A 16,363-nucleotide genomic window follows, 5' to 3' on the forward strand; every position below is an offset into this window, starting at 1 on the left:
GAGAAACACAAGGGATTCTTTTTACTAAAAGAAGTGTCTGTGTTTATTTGTTGGTCCTTTTAGCCCAGGCAACAGCCCAAACCCAAGTCAGTTAGAAAGGCGTGGCAGGAGCCATTTGAGGTTATGGAAATTTTTGAAGGTGACTCGGAGGGTACAGGTTATCCCAGGAATGGGAAGCCTGGAGGCATGAAGTTCTGGAATGGGGACCCAGAGGTTTCCACAGCAAGCTCAGTCCAGGAAGGAAGATGAGGACAGAAGCACCCAGGGGAGATCAGAGGACTTCGGCCTCTAATGGAAGGGAGGGAGGGAAGAGAGCTACCAGGTCCAGAGTAGCTGTCAGACCTCAGGAGGTGGGCTCTGAGAGCCAGAGTGTCAGGTGGGAAGAACCCGCAGCCTGCTCCAGGGGGAAAAGGTGGGGATCCCGAACCCACTGTACATGTTGTTCCATAAATGGGGCTAAGACACCCTGAGGAATGCCCCTCGAGTCATTATCAAACAAATGAATGGATGAGTAAAGGAATAAATGAATAAATTCAAAAACGTTCATGGAAAAGCACAAGATGGGAAACCCAAGTTCTAGTCCAGACCTAGCCAATAATAATATTAATAAAAGCTAACATTCGAGTAATCATTGTGCCAAAAACATACACTTGTTCATATACGTTACTAAATCTCATCTTCATTAAAATCTTTGATGTGAGTATTACTGTTAACTCCATTTTATAAATGAGGAAACGAAGCTCAGAGAGATTAAGGAACAGCACTTGACAGCCACCAGGTGTTCAGTAAAACTATTTTTGAATCATTTGAATAAACTTACCAATACACTAAGTGGTGGAGCCGAGTCTCTAACTTGCTGTGTGACCTTAGGCAAATCACACCTCCTCTCTGGGTTTTAAGTCTCCCTGGAAGAGAGAATGATCTCTGTTCAACAAGGGTGTTGGGAGGGTGGGGGATAAGAATAAGATCCATGAAAGACAAGAAGAGAATTGCCGTGGCTTGAGAAACCATAGTGTAGCTCAGCTCAGGGTGAGCCCGAGCGCACAGGTCACCAAGGGGGTGGTCAGGGGACAAGCCTTCTTGTTCCCAGACCAGGAGCAGCTCTTCCAGGGCCCAGTTGTCCCCAGCAGTGGAAGGAGGGGTGAGCTGCTGGGGAAAAGGAGTAAACAAAGGGAAAACCAGAGGAGACTGTAGGATGGGGAAGCAAATCTCAGAGCCTGGCTTGGGCACAGGGATTGGGTTATATCGGGATGGGGAAAGAGAGACAAGATAACATACACTGATGAGCTGATACTGAGGTGACATGTTTTTTTTTTAAAGGTTACCAGGAATATCATGTGTTAGGATGAAAAACAGAATGGCAGAATGAAAGCAAGTGCGTGTGAGAAGGAAAGCTGGCCCAGAACCCTGGTGAAGTCAAGGGGACACAGCCTTGTAGTGCAGCAAGTGCGATTCAAGTTAGACTCAGGGAAGAAATTCGAAAAGGATGTCAGACATAAAAACAAGCTGTTCAGAGCTCTCCTTCTGGAGTTACTTGTAAACATCAAGAGGAAGGCACACTCCACTTTTCTGCCCCCTCACCCTGTCCCCACTGTGCCCTTCTACCCTCAGCCCATCTGCTAGGAATAAACAACAGTGTCATCTACAGTCGAGATGACTTCCAGAGATTTCCCCCCCACCGCCTCCCCAAGGGTCCACCGGTTCTGCAAGCTCTCCAGCCCCTCTCGCCACCTTCCCACCTCCACTGGAGCAGGGCAGGGGGCACAGATTGGAGCTCACCACAGGTCAGTGCCCTCCAGAAGCAAAGACACCTACACCCACACTGGGCTCAGTGCTGCCCATCGAGGAAATCTTCAAGAGACCTAACAAGTCCAGAATTAACCATTTTCAGGAGCTGGGCATGGAGACGGAGGCCTGGTCAGGGTCTCGCAGAGGAGCAGACAGGTGGAGAAGTGCCGCTGCCCACGTGCTGCTGGGATTGCAGCCCAGCCCCGGCCACGGGGGCGCAGGATGCCCCGGCCCCTGCTGTGGCCCACACCCACATACCAGTTCCCTTTTCCGCACACACTGGTGCCGTTCCCGTCACGTCCCTTTGCACACACATACCTGTGTGCACGGCACCAAGACCTGACTCCGTCTAGTCCTTCACACCCTGGGGGCTGCTTGCTTCAGCTGGTGGCCGCCTGCACCTCCCGGGGGCTCTCTCATTGTCCTTCCCTGGCACAAACATGCTAATGCCCCCACCCCCAAGCGCCCTGAGCTGAGGCCGCTTCCTCCTGGGAGACGCTTGGCTCCCTGCTTGCTTTGCTCGACCTGTGGGGGAGGGCAGAAACCCCTCACCTGCGTGGCTAATTGCAGGGCATGGGCCTTTAGGAATGCCCAAACTTCCCACCTGTCTGCTCTCCCTTCCCACCTCGCTGGGCACCATCTGCTTCCCCTCCCTCTCAGTCAGGTGACCAGCCCTCTTTCCTCCCTTCCCCGGAGTGAGCCCCCCAACTCTGCACTTTCCCGGGCTTGTCCCTGAGGGTGGTTTGGGGAAGCTGGAGTGATCCCCCTTGTCCTGAGAGTCTCCAGCATCAGACTTTCCTCCGGCCCCAGGTTTTTGTGCCATCAACACACACATGTTGCAAAGCCTTGCCTCCTGGGACCCAGCCCTCCAGCCCCTCTGTGGCACCTCTGAGGCACTGCGAAGGCACATCCAGTCCTCTGCATCCTGCTCACCTCAGCCCCGAACTCCGCTCCTGTGGTCAGCTCAGCTCCATGCCTCAGGTCCCCGGGACCGTCCCCAGGGAAGCCGCTTGCAAGAATACCCAGAAAGACAGGACCTGAGAGGGAAGCCGTCCTCCCCTCTGCTCAGACTCCCATCCGAGTTGTTGTCCTGGGACTCCCAGACAGAAAGTGGCTGTGTGTGTGCGCCTGTGTGTTTGCGTGTGTGTGTGTGTGCGCGTGTGCTCATGCACACCAGTGTATTGGGAAGGGAAGGGACAGAGAAATACCACAAGCAACAGGAGGGACTGAAGCCAAAAGTTTGTGCACCAGGATTACAACATCCCACTTCAGGAAGCCAAGCCCTCTGTCCCCAGTCCCCCACCCCCATCTCCCTCCTGCTGTGGGCTCCCCCCTCCCCAAGCCCTCCCAGTGGGTGCTGTCCCAAGCCGACCCCTCCAGACTGGCTCAGAGACTCACACCCAACCTCATCTCCCTCCTTTCTCTCATCCCTCCCGCCTTCTCCCTTCTCACCGTGCCCCTCCAGTTCCTGCTCCTTCTGAGGGCGGAGGAGAGGATGTACAGCGCAGGGTGCAGCCTTCTCTTGCCAGAGGAGTAGGAGGGGAGCCACCAACCCCACGCTGGAAAGTGACAACCTTAGGAGGGGAGTTGGCCTCGCTGACGAGGGCTCAGGAGGAGGGTGAATCACGCACTGGAGTTTTCCACCAAGTACCTGCCCTCTGTGGTTTTCAAGGCAAGGCTCAGGACCTTCACAACCACTACCCTATTCCTTGGGATTTTCCTAGAGAAAGTGCCCACAGCATACTTCAAGAAACCTAATCTAGAAAGGACACAGGTTTACAGTCAGACCGCCCTGAGTTTGAGACCCCTCCTCTGTTCTACCAGTCAGGGGAGCTAGCCAAGGCTCTGAGCCTCAGTTTTCCAATCTGCGAAAGGTAAAAAACAACACCTACCTACTTTTCAGGGTTAAAGACAATATGGTAAATTGCTTAGGATATTGTCGGTGCTTGAGGGCGGGGGTGAGGAGGAGGTCATCGGTGTCTGCTGTGTGTCCTCTGGAAAGCAGGGGCCAGGGTGACGGGTGTCTGGGTCCAGGCGGCAGTACTAAGGCCCTGGTGGCCTCTCAGCACTAAGGCACATAGCTGAGACTTGTCTGATTGCCTGGCAGCTATCAGTGGTGAATTGGTATTTGTTGAATAAATGTGTATGTCCCATGCCGTGTGCCCAGTGAGCTCATCCAGAACAGGGTCCTTCTCATTATTCCTGAGCATGTCCTCTTGTTGCTGGGTACAGGACTGTCCCCTGGTCATTCATTCAGAACAGCCAGTGTCTCTTTTCAAGACAATGAAAGTGCTTTTTCAGCCCCAGGTGCTGAGGAGGGAGGGGAAGTTGTGGGGAGAAAGGGAAATTTCCCTTTGCACGAGCTTCCCCTTCATATTTGAGAACTTCCCAGCAGGGCTGGGGTGTGAAGTGAGAAGCTCAGTCTGTAGTTTTCCATCAAGCAGCCCCACTCAGTGTCTCTCAGGCCCCTCTCAGTGTGTCCTGTGGGGAACCCCAGCAAGAGAAAGCCAGAGCGAGCCTCAGTCCCCAGACTCTTTGCCTCTGTGACACCAGAAGGCAGGCTGAAGGTCGGCTCTGGGAGAGCCACACACAGCCCCAACCAGAATTCACACTCCTGTCCCCCTGGGCTCCCCCTGGGCTCCGCCAGGTTGGTGTGACCTGCGTTGCTGCATCTGCCCTGTCCCTGCGTGTTGGGTCCACCGTGTGTCAACCATAGAGCTTAGTGCAGAGGGGACACCAAAGTCCATGAGATTACAGAACAGTAGCGACAGCTGTCCCAGAGCAAAATGCCCAGCTTCTCCATGAAGGGAAGCCAGAAGAAAGAGAATCAGGTGAGGCAGAGGTTAGATTTTCTAGCTCATTCATTCATTTAGGAGCACGTAGGTGGCTTAATCAGTTAAGCAGGTGACTTGATTTTGGCACAGATCATGATCTCACAGTTGGAGAGTTTAAGCCCTGCATCCAGCTCTGTACTGATAGCTCAGACCCTGCTTGGAATTCTCTCTCGCTCTCTCCACCCCTCCCCTGCTCCTGCTCTTTCTTCTCACTTTCTCAAAATAAATAAATAAACTTAAAAATTTTGGGGGGCACCTGGTGGCTCAGTCGGTTAAGCATCTGGCTTCAGGTCAGGTCATGATCTCACAGTTCATGAGTTCAAGCCCCACTTCGGGCTCTGTGCTGATAGCTCAGAGCCTGGAGCCTGCTTCGGATTCTGTGTTTCCCTCTCTCTCTGCCCTTCCCCATCTTGTTCTCTCTCTCTCTCTCAATATTTTAATAAATTTTTTTATTTCATACCTACAACGTGTCAGGCTTTCTGTGAGGGCCTGGGGCTGTGTATGGACAGTCTTGCTACTTTACCTTCAACTTGTGGAACCGCTGCCTTGTTTGTGCTGGCCTCCTTTTCACTTTGAGCCCCATCCTCCCTCAAGCCCACCCTGGCCCCTGCAGCTTCCAGTCCCCACTGGATATTCAGACCAATTGGTAAACTCCTGGAGGCCAGAGATTCCCCCCCACCCATCTTTACAAAAGGTAGGAATCCTGATATTACCTGAAAGCCTACCTAAGACCGTTTCCACACTGGGGAGGGGCCAGAGACAAGACACGAAGTGGTTGAATGACTCCATCATCCTGCTGCAGTGAGAACGTGAGTCCCATAAAATGCCCTCCTTACCACCTCCATCTCACCCCCTGCGTGCTTTTAGAAAGCCTAGCATGAAACCTACTTTCTGAGCATTTCTGTTCCACTGTAACGTGTTGTTTCCTAGGGCATAAATATCTAAAGGGGAGGGGACACACTTCATAATTCCCTGTTTTTGCCTCCAGCGTTTAGTACAGTGCTAGCTCAGAGCAGACACTCGGTGTTTATTGGATGGATGGATGCAACTTGAGGAAAACATTCACTCCAGTTTTCCATTTTCTGGAAAGCCATTGCTCTCCTGGAAACAGGGGATACACTAGGGCCTGAAGGACCCAGGCCCTGCTTTTCCTGAACAACACTGCCAGCGCCGAGCAGAGCTCTGGGACCACAGGACGCAGAGTTCTAGAGCTGCCTCTCCCTTGTGCCCTTCAAACATGCCTAGTCCGTAAATATGTGGCCTTTTCTCTGCGCCCAGTACAACTGGATGCCTGGGGCTGCGGAGGCCTGGGGACGGCAAAGGTACCTCTGAGCTCTTCCTGTGTTTTTGTGTTTCATTGACAGCCAGTGTTGTGGGGCTGGAGCCACAGGAAAGAGGATAGATTTGCTTGAATGTGGCCCCAGGGCAGCTCTCCCTACACCCTTCACTGGACTCCAACAACACACTGATCTAGGTATTATTATTTCCATTTTGCAGAGGAGAAAGTGAAGGTTCAGAAAGGTGAGCGTGCCCAAAGTCACAGAGCTGGTAAGTAAGAGGGCTTAGATCCCAGCCAGGACGGCGAGCCTCTGTGAAGGAGTGCACTGGGCTGACTGTGGGGAGTCTCAGCTTGGGCACATTTATCCAGGTTAGCGGAGGGCTGGGTGTCTGTGTGCACATGGATGGATCTGGGACGTGCGTGAGGTCTGAGGACTAGGATCCAAGGCTCCCAGGCAGCCTCCTGGGCTCAGCCTCCCCATCTGTAAGGGCCGGCTTGCGACTCCAGTGAGCTGTCCTTCCTCCCTCCCCATTCAGTCATCGCTTGCCCAGGGCTCCCCCACCTGCCTTTCTTCCCTAACAGGTGTGACTGCTGGACAAGAGAGGTCCCCTTCCCTTTGTGTCTTTTCCCTCGCAGAACTGCAGGATCTGGTTCTGCACTTGCAGGGAGAGAGAACAGAGAGAACAGAGAGCAGGCCCTCCCCCACCATCTCAGCTAAAGCCACATCCCTGACACAGGCAGGTGGCTTTTCTTTCACATCTTTGCCTGTGAACACCCTGGTTTATTAGAGCAGATCCCCCTCAACCATCCCCCCAACTCACTTAATGACCTCACGCCATTTGGCAATGAGTGACTAAAAGGGCTCTCACACCCGCGACCTCATTTGAGCCCTACAATAAGGCTGCATGTAGGCAGGGGCACAGTATTACCTCCATCTGAAAAACATGAAGATCTGAATCTCAAGTAAGTTCCAGAAAGACAAGTTAGAAGGTCAGGACTGGACCCTGTATCTTCTGATGCTCAGGCCAATGGCTTATTTTCACATGATATTCCACCATTAATGAATCTCCTAGCCAGGATTCAGATCGCCATTACTGGGGTGTCTGGGTGGCTCAGTGGGTTGAGCATCTGACTTTGGTTCAGGTCATGATCTCATGGTTCATGGGTTTGAGCCCTGCATCAGGCTCTGTGTTGACAGCTAGCTCAGCGCCTGGAGCCTGTCTTTGGATTCTGTATCTCTCTCTCTCTCTCTCTCTCTCTCTGACCCTCCCCTGCTCGCACTGTCTCTCTCTGTCTCTCAAAAATAAATAGAAAACATTAAAAATTTTCAAATTGTCATTACTGAACCGCAGGCATCCCTCCCTCGATGCTAGCCGCTGTGATCAGATGGATGGACGGAGAGAGAACTGTCACACCATCAGCATGGCATTCACAGCCCTCCCCACCTAAACCAGCGGTTCCTTCCCAGACCCCAGTTTGCTTTTCCTTCAAAAAAAAAAAAAAAACAGCATCTGTCACAATTTGTTATTGAAGAAACTGTGTCATGTGTCATGACCATAGCACAGCGCCACATAGTAGGTGTTCTGGAAACATCACCAGATGGGTGGGGTGCCAGGGGTGCGGTGTCTCGAGCTGCCGCATGTTCCTCTAGCAGATTGACTTCTCCCACCTTACGACTGTCATTGAGCCTGGCACACCCCAGGGAGGCCCAACCAGTCACTGTCCAGGAAGGAGCAGCTAATGCCGACAACCAGAAGGGCCGCCATCAGCAACTGTCATAAGTTCTCCCAACAGCAACGAAAAAAATAAAAAGCTGAAGACTGGCGAAGATTCCAGTGCATTGTCCCCCTCTCTGGCTTGTAAAACAAACTAGGAAGATCACCCAGGGAATGCTGTGTGCCCTCCGTCCGCAGCTCCAAGAGTCCCAGACGCTCCCCCCAGAACAGCACCAGAAGGACCATCTGGACAAATGTGGGGACACTGGCAGATCCCGAAGCCTCCACAAGTTTAGGGAGAAATGCAGCCGTGTGTCTTCAGACACTTACACACATACACACACACACACACACACACACACACACACACACACACACACACACACAGAAGTGCACCCCGGCTCCACCCAGCTCCACACGTATAGCCTGCAGACACCTGTGGGAGACTCCGGGGCTTCCTTCCACCTGGATCCTCTATGCAGCCGGACCCCAAGAGCTCATCTGCGCAGCTCAACCTGCGCGAGCTGCGGTCATGGCGGTGCCGCCCCCTGGTGGCCACGTCTGGGGGTGCCGCGCCTGTCATCTGTCTTCTGAGAAGAGCGAAGTGGTCCTCAGGAAATGGGGGCCCTCTGCTGGCTGAGCTGGGGTAGTGCCCGTTCTGCCAGGGCGTCTCCTCAGGTCTGTGGTCACTGGCTGGCCCTCTCGCGCCCCCGCCCCCTCCCCCGGTTCAGGCCCTGGGCACGCGGGCGCGCACACACAGTTTTGGCAGGTGGGGTCAGGGAGGGACACAGTAAGGGCAATGTGGGAGGACGGCGGGGGGGGGGGCGGGGGCGAAGAAGCCCAACCACGCTTTCCGCTTCCTTCCTCTAACTAGGGCTCAGGCAGCCCTCCTTGCTCCCTCCATTGCCCTGCTTATTCCACCAAGCGAAGAAGGAGGGAGAGGGCTCTGGGGGAAGCATGGACAGAGTGTGCAGACCCCTCTGGTGTGAGTGTCTGAAGATGGAGGGTCTCAGCTGGGCCCCACCGCCCTTCTCACCACCGCAATCCTCTGCTCGCGGTCCGCAAGTACTCAGTGAGGCAGGGAGAGACAGAGAGGAGGTAGGGGGCGCTAAGGCCGCAGCTGTAAAGTGAGGAGGTGGCCAAGGCCGCAAGGCAGAGGGACAGGAACCAGGCCGAGCCTCTGGCAGTGGCTAGGAAGAGCATGGATTTAATGGAATGAAGGGTAAGAGGCTGTCACTCCACCCACCAGCCCCCACCCAGCTTCCCAAGGCCTGTCTCGAAAAGGGTCCTCTTGATACGAGCATCTCACACCTGTACAGCCACCCCTGGAGCAGGGAAGTTCAGGTAGCAGGCGCCCAACCCAAGGTGGATTCCAAATCCTCCCATCTCATCTGCCCCAGGAGGGGGCAGAGAAGCACAGTGGGGCTGCTTCTGCCCTCCCCCTCTGCAGCTGTCCCCACAGCCAGGCCCACGGCACGACCCTGTGCCCTGCAGCCTTAGCAGTGAGACTCCAGTTCTGTGAGTATGAGCAGTGATGTCCTGGGTGTGGCGGGGGCAGAGGGCTCTGCTTGGTTCCATCCAGGCAGGTCCTCAGCTGGGCATATGAGCTGGCGAATTCTCTGCAAGGAATGTGGAGGTGGCTGTGGTGAGCTGGAGTCAGGGGCATACCTCCCACCCCTCCCTGCCAGCATCTGCCTGCTGCCCCGCACACAACACGCCCTCCAGGTGCTGGCCCTGTCAGCACAGCCTGTGACTTGGAGGCATGTGGTGTCCTTCTGAGACTTGGAAGGCCTCACTCTAGCCTTCCCCAGCACCTTCACTGGACTCAGGGGCGCTCTGTGTACCACCAGCTTCTACCCCGGCAGGCATCTGCTACATCTAGGGCTCCTACCCCCCTACTAACTCTCTACCTCTCTGAAGGAGCCCTTGAGGGTGCTGAGCTTGTAGAAGCTCCAGGCAGGAATGCAGACCATGGAGGACAGAGCCAGGAGCCAGCCCAAAGCGTCACCCCACCACGGGTACGTGTACTTCTTGTTGTAGGTCAGCGGGGTGTACTTGATCAGGGAGAAGAGGAAGGTGGCCTGAGGGTGAGAGAAGAGATAGGGGCTGGAAAAGCAGGGGCCTTGTGCCCTCGGCCCCCCAAAAGAGCTGGCAGAGATCAGTCCCACTGCAAGACTAGATTTGCCTCCAGGCTCACCTGGGTCAATCAATCCTCAATCCCCATCCACATTCTACTCAAAATCCACACCCCCGGTAGTATTTCCAGGGTACCTATGCTGTTCCTGCAGGGCCTCCGTTCCTCTGGGCACCCCTACCTATGGCTGGCCCTTAGCTGCTATTTTCGGATGCTTTAGTTTCCTGCACCCTCAAGAAGGGCTGCCAGGGCCTCAAGGGTAGGGGTCATGCCTCCATCCCCCTGGGCCTCATTTATACCTTGCCTACAGTAGGCTCCTGGGGGGACTGCTGACACCCAAGATAGAGCCCGAGGAAGCAGCGCTTAGTTCTTTACAGTTCAGGCTCTAAAGTCAAGCTGCCAGGCTCAACCCTAGTTCATGGCCACTTTCTTGCTCGGGCACATGACTTGACCTCTCTGGCTTCAGCTTCATCTATATAATGAATCTAATGGTAATTATTACTTTATAGGGTTCTTGTGCAGATAACATGGGCTCAAATGTGTACCCAATGCAAAGTAAGTGCTCTGTGACGGATCTACTATTATTGCTGTGGTTATTAATATATTATAAGCAGCCCAGTGCGCAGGGTTTCACTCCTGCCTGTGACATTTGACTTGCACTGTAGTGTTGGTCAAGCCATCTGACAGCCCTGAACGTCAGTCTGTCCTTCTGTGAATTGGAAAGGAAGAATCTGTCTTACTCATCATTTTCTAGAATACAACAGGAGGACGAGTGAAAATCCGAAGTGATGCTCAATCCTCTTGGACAAATACCCCTTCCAGGGCTAACTGCCTATCTACCTTCCTATGGGCACCATCTTTCTTTGCCTCCCTGTGACTTTGCCCCCTGAGGGTTGTCTTACTGTGCATACAGCTGGCGTGAGGAAGAGCCAACAGTATTTGATAAGAGGCCATGGTCTGTACCCAATCATATCTTCAATATTGTCATAGAAGCGCCCGGCTCCTACCGTGCAGAAGACAAGGAAGGAAGGAGGAGAAAGGACATTCTTTAGCATCCAAGGCAGGGGCAGGATGGAGCAAAGACCAATAAATAGAAGCTACCATGGTTGTCTTTCCAAATCGCTGCTGGGAAAATCTCTTCCCTGGAATTCATAGGCATGCACAGCAGTGGGCAAAACTTGGCTTATGTGAAGAAAATAACTTTCTGATGATCATGGCTGTTAAGGGCTGAGAAGGTTTGGATAGGACAGGATTTGGGCCCACTTGGGCTGGTCTGCATATAGCCATAACCAGAAGGGTGACAATGCTAGCAGTTTAAGATTCTTTAGATTTTTGAGGTTGAGTAGGGCAAGTGTCCCAGGAAAAAGTGAGTGGGAGCGGGAGATGACTGTCTTTTGCCCTCAGGGCCTGAGGTGACGGTAAGTACTGGGGTAAGGACTTGGGGGAAGAGTCACTTACCATAGACCCAGGCCACACAAAAGGACTCAAAGATGGCCACGAACAGGAGGCACATGCCACTGGCTGCATAGTAGTCAAAGAGCTGAAATACATACATACCACCCTGTCCGGGAAGAGATTAAAAATATATATATGAACTATATCCAGAGGAAACAGATCGACCCGTGGCCTCCAGCCTCACACTCTCAGACACAGGGCAGACCTGGTGAGGATCATAGGAGACAGATATTAAAACACCATAGTTTGTAAGCTATAAGGAGCTAGGCAGATAGGAGACAACAATTATTGTTTATTATGATTTTTGGAAGGAAGATAAAACAGACAGCTATTGTTAGCTTATCCCTGAGAACATTTAGGGATTGACCCAGAAATCTAAGAAAAAGTGTGTACTTTTGTGGCAAAGGCTCAGGAGAGGGGCTGTCATCAGTACTATTGAGCTGACAAGCTCCATCTCCTTCCTTCTCCCTTGAGACGAAATGGAAAATATCACCCATCCCCAGGGCTCCTGTTCTTCCTTTGAAGTTTGTCCCTGGAACTTGGTTCAGCAGCGTGGGAAATCATGGGAGCTTGCTGGAGAGGCAATTTTTCATAACCCAGAACTTTCTGGCCATCTTTTTCACCCCTCGCAGCTTACCTGCAGTCAAACTACCCCTTGGCCACCCCCAAAGGTAGGTGACTAGGGTCCAAAGGCCAGAGGAGGCCTCGCCTACTTTGTGCTTCCTGTGGCTGGGAAAGGAGGGCATCCCAGGGCTCTGAAGCCCGGAAGGCCTGCCCCACAGCCTGCTCCACCTGACAAGAGACAGTGTCCAACTTGGCTTCTCCTCCTCATCCCGTTCACATCTCCAAGTCCCCCAGGCCCTCACCTCTGTAAGCATGACCAGCCCGACAAAGAAGGAGACGACAGACACGCCGAGAATGAGGAGCTCTCTCCGGTTCTTCTTGCGGAATACATGGGGGTACATGTCCACCAGCGCCGTCACCAGGCTTTCTACGCACACAAACTGGATGAGAGGGCAAAAGAATTGGAGGGAAAGAGAGCTCCCAAAACACGCTGCACCAACTAGCTCTGGCCTTTCGCTCCCAGTGTCAGCCCTGCCGTGTCCCTGTCCTGGGTCCCCAGAGCTGTCCTTGTCTGCTTACGTCTGGACCTAACCTTCAGAGCTCTTCTTGGTCCCTAGGAGGGCATCCACATCTGACATTCGCCCAGTCACCAACTGTTTTAAGGCCCCTCAGGACATCAGGCTCAGGCTTGTGTCCCCTGCACTCCCTTCTCCAGCCCCCACGCACCCACCCATCTCTCAGGCTCTGTGTGTCCAATTCTTGATACCTGGCTGTCCAGCCCCAGGAGGACGACCATGAAGAAGAAGCAGCAAGCCCAGAGAGGAGAGAAGGGCAGCATCGCCACAGCCCGGGGGTAGGCGATGAAAGCCAGGCCAGGGCCTACAGCAAAAGGCAGAGGGACGCAGCTCAGCGCCTGGACTGGCTCCAGGCTGTATGTGATCGATCCCAGTTTCCCAGCGTGGGCCATGGAATTACAGGAGCCAGAGGAAACTTGACCCTGAAGTTGCCATCATCACTCCCAAACTCACCCAGGAGGAGCCATCCAAATGTCTGCCTGGTCCCCAAATTTCCAAGGCACCACCCACTATATTCTCATTGGCAGGAACAGAACCCAGAGGCTGTGGGTGTGAAGGGCTTTGGAAAACACAAAGGAGGTGTATCTCCTGCATTTCCGCAAGCTCTCCCCCAAATCTTCAGGCTCACTCTCAGGATCTCTTGCCCCAAACTTACGAGACCATCACTGTGGTCTTTCTATAAAGAAGATGCTTCCAAGGAAAAGTACCTCCAAGACTAGATTGAACCTGGGGCCACCAGTTTGTCACCTCTGCACCCAGAGCCTTTTCTGTCACCCTACAGTGAGTGAACCGGCATTAAGACTACCACTGACACATCCTCTCAAACAAATGAATGCTCCTCCCAGCCGGCTCAAATTCGTCCTTAGGAATCTCCCTTTGAGAAACAGAGTAGGACTGTGTGACTTTGGGTGGCCATTTACCTCTTCGAGCCCCACTTGTCGCGCTGGTGAGATGGGGAGAATCCTAGTACCTGCCTCAAAGCCTTCCACTGCCTGGTGCAGGCAAAATGCCTCACACGGTGCCTGGCATATAGCAAATGTTTGATAAAAGTGAAACATTACCATTTTTAATAAGAATCAGTGGTGTCCATTCCCAGTGCTTGGCACTCTGCGTGACAGGGTGTGCTGTGGGAATGTTATAAAAGAACATGGTCTTGCTAGTGAGCGTGCAAGGGTGGCCCTCAAGAATAGGAGAGGGCAAGGGACATTTACAGCTTACCCAGGTAGAGGACTGGTCCTTGATTTTGTTGAAAAGCAACAACACTGTATGGTGAAAGAAAGGAAACTCTGTGCCACTATAAACTTATCTTCAAGATACAGTCTAAAGATGAACAAAACGAGGGGCACCTGGCTGGCTCAGTCAATTAAGCATCCAACTCTTGATTTCAGCTCAGGTCATGATCTCACGGTTCTTGAGTTCGAGCCCCATGCTCCCAGCTGACAGTGCAGAGGCTGCTTGGGATTCTCTCTCTCCCTCCTTCTCTCTCTCTGCCCCTCGCTCAATGTACTATCTTTGTCTCTTTCAAAGTAAATAGATAAACTTAAAAAAAAAGTGAGTAAAACAAAAAGCCCAGAACAGTGCATATGGTATATTATCAATTGATTTTTCTGAAGGGGGTAAGAAATAGCAGTACTAATATGTGCTAGGTATGCATGAATGCTTATATGTGGGGGGGCAATTTTTTCTCATCTATGCCTAAACTGTTTCTGGAAGGAGAAACATGAACCTCGTCACCTTGGTTGCCTCCAGGGTAAGGAAGTGGAGTCCAGGTGTGGGAAGTGCTCACTGTCTACCCCTCTGCCCTTTGAAGCTGGGGTTAGGGTTGCCATGCTCCCCCAGGTCTTTCCAGGACACGTCCACTGAAAGGTGACTATGGCTCACCCCCAGTGTAGGTGACGATAGAAACGCATCTGGATCCCACTTGGCCAAGGTTAAGGTGAAACTCACAGAACCCGCCCCTGGCACCCTTCCCCACCACACTCACCAGACTCGGCCACCTCAGAGATGGGCACCCCCTGCTCCTGAGACATGAAGCCCAGGACAGAGAAGATGGCAAACCCAGCCACAAAGCTGGTACCGCTGTTGAGGAAGCAGAGGGAGATGCAGTCCCTGTGGGAGGGAAGCAGAGATGGGCGGGGTGAGAAAAGGGCCGCCAACAGGAGTCCGGGGGCACTGCCCCTCAGGCAGGCAGACACTCACCCCAGCCCTTCACGCAGGCCAGAAGGGGGCTACCAGGCAGGATGAGGTTCAGCCTGCTCCCTGCCCACTCCTTTAGCTGAGACTTGGAGTCAGTCAAGATAGTCATGAAAGAATAAGGCTCTAAGGAAGTAAAGTACTAATCTAAAAATTATAAACTGCCACACGGCCTTCCCTGGCCACCATATTGCCCCTGCATCTCCTGGGACACTACCAATCAGTCACAGTTCAGTTTGGCACGCTAATATAGAGGGTGTGGATATGGACGATCCCAAGCAATGAATAACTCTCATCCTGCAAATTTGATTTTGCAATGCATGATATGATTTTTCTAGCTTCTATTGAAATTGGCTTAAATGCTCTGATTTGAACCAAGTAGGGAACCATGGGAAGGGGGACACCAGATGGGGAGTCGTGAGGTACAAATCAGTAAGGATTCAGCGTTTGCTGGGGCATATGTACAAAGCAGGCCAGGCCGAGGCTCCATTGCTTATGATGAATTACTTCTCAGGCTTGGACCCACTAACCTCTCCGTTAGCCAGAGGGCTGGGCCCCCGCTGTGGTTTCCCAGCCAACTGCAACCATCCCAGCCTTTGGAAGCCATCCCTCTGCCTGTGCTGCAGTTGGCTTCTTCCAGCAACCAGTGGCCCCAGGGCATTGCAAAGTGGGGTGAAGACGAGTGGGAGGGAGGTGAATCCATGAGCTGGTGCACCCTCCAAATCACCCCTGATCTAGCATGCTGGAGGGGCAGGAGGGAGAGGCAGCTTGGTGGCCCAGGCCCCACTGCCCCCAGTCACCTGTAGCAGTTGTTGTGGTACTTGTTGTAGCTGCCCAGGGCTGTCAGGCACCCTAAGCAGATGGCGAAGGAGAAGAAAATCTGGGTGCCCGCGTCCATCCACACCTACACAGAGAAAGGCAAGAAAGTTGCACAAGGAAAGCCAAGCCATCCGGGCTCCATGGGAGCACGCAGGCCCATGGCTGAGCCAGGCACTGGCTAGCAATGGTGAGAACCCTGCTCTCAGCCTGTGACCCTGCTGTCCCAATGGGCTCTACTTCCTGGGTCCCTTAGGCACTACCAAGATGGCGTGGGCATCAGGCATTGAAAGAAGACTAATGGACCCTTGGTGGCAGAGGCTGGGAGGGAGCCCTAAGGGTAGGCTAGACCCAGCACCGACTTCTTTATCACAGAAATCCAGCCCTGGGTTCTGCCTCCATTTTCTCCTATCCTAGGCCCTCCTGGCAGCGTGACCAGTTTAGAAGGAACCCAGGGACAGATACAGGTTCTTAACATCAGTGCCACCATGAGAACATGGCTTTGCCCCTGTGTACCTCAAAATCTGCTATCTGAAAAACAGAAAGTAAACTGTAGCTGACAGAGTCAAGAGGATGAATAAAAATGCATCTGCAAGGGCTTTGTACTCCTTGGGGGGTGGGGGGGAAGGAGCTCTGCGGCTAAACATAGGGTATGGCTGTTACTGTTATCTCAGCTGGCTGACCCAGCCCGGCATGTTATGGTTTAGATTCAACAGCTACAATAACATCCCAAAGAGAAAGAACATCAAGGCAAACAGGACTAGGCAACCCTGCAGATCTGCAGGAGGTGGGGTCCTGGGGCCACAGACCCTCCCCAGGCACCTCCTGTCTTCAGAGGATGTGAGCACCACAAGGGAGCACTAAGCTACAGGCGCAGAAATCACCAGGCAGGTGTCCTAACATCTCTGTGTTCGCTGTTCCTGGCCTTTGCCCAGCCCTGCCCTAGCAGCCCCCAAATAGGCCCCTGCTTTCCTTCCATCCATGTCAAGCTCCCAACGCTCACACACACC

At 53.2% G+C, this 16,363-nt stretch overlaps 2 protein-coding genes across 7 annotated transcripts in view; both read right to left on the bottom strand.

Annotated features, from left to right (window-relative positions):
• SLC6A12 (solute carrier family 6 member 12) overlaps positions 1 to 2,989 on the bottom strand; it is a 27,046-nt gene extending 24,057 nt beyond the window's left edge. For 3 of the 4 annotated variants that reach the window (XM_029955283.1, XM_029955284.1, XM_029955281.1), the window contains exons 1-2: positions 2,722 to 2,989; positions 821 to 905 (exon numbers count right to left, since the gene is read on the bottom strand). The gene's annotated coding sequence lies outside the window, so the exon portion shown is untranslated. Of the gene's footprint in view, positions 1 to 820; positions 906 to 1,779; positions 1,788 to 2,721 lie in introns of those variants that run through there. The other variant, XM_029955282.1, reaches the window with a different exon arrangement.
• A 5,808-nt stretch (positions 2,990 to 8,797) lies between these two features.
• Positions 8,798 to 16,363, bottom strand: part of SLC6A13 (solute carrier family 6 member 13) — a 35,481-nt gene continuing 27,915 nt past the window's right edge. For all 3 annotated transcript variants that reach the window (XM_029954034.1, XM_029954033.1, XM_029954032.1), the window contains 8 exons: positions 15,338 to 15,441; positions 14,329 to 14,453; positions 12,536 to 12,648; positions 12,072 to 12,209; positions 11,209 to 11,311; positions 10,653 to 10,753; positions 9,527 to 9,697; positions 8,798 to 9,235 (listed from right to left, as the gene is read on the bottom strand). In XM_029954034.1, coding sequence (XP_029809894.1) covers positions 9,113 to 9,235; positions 9,527 to 9,697; positions 10,653 to 10,753; positions 11,209 to 11,311; positions 12,072 to 12,209; positions 12,536 to 12,648; positions 14,329 to 14,453; positions 15,338 to 15,441 — 978 coding nt within the window. In that variant the 3' untranslated portion in view covers positions 8,798 to 9,112. The remainder of the gene's footprint in view (positions 9,236 to 9,526; positions 9,698 to 10,652; positions 10,754 to 11,208; positions 11,312 to 12,071; positions 12,210 to 12,535; positions 12,649 to 14,328; positions 14,454 to 15,337; positions 15,442 to 16,363) is intronic.

This window comes from Suricata suricatta, chromosome 10 (genome assembly GCF_006229205.1).
Source record: "Suricata suricatta isolate VVHF042 chromosome 10, meerkat_22Aug2017_6uvM2_HiC, whole genome shotgun sequence".
Taxonomy (NCBI): domain Eukaryota; kingdom Metazoa; phylum Chordata; class Mammalia; order Carnivora; family Herpestidae; genus Suricata; species Suricata suricatta.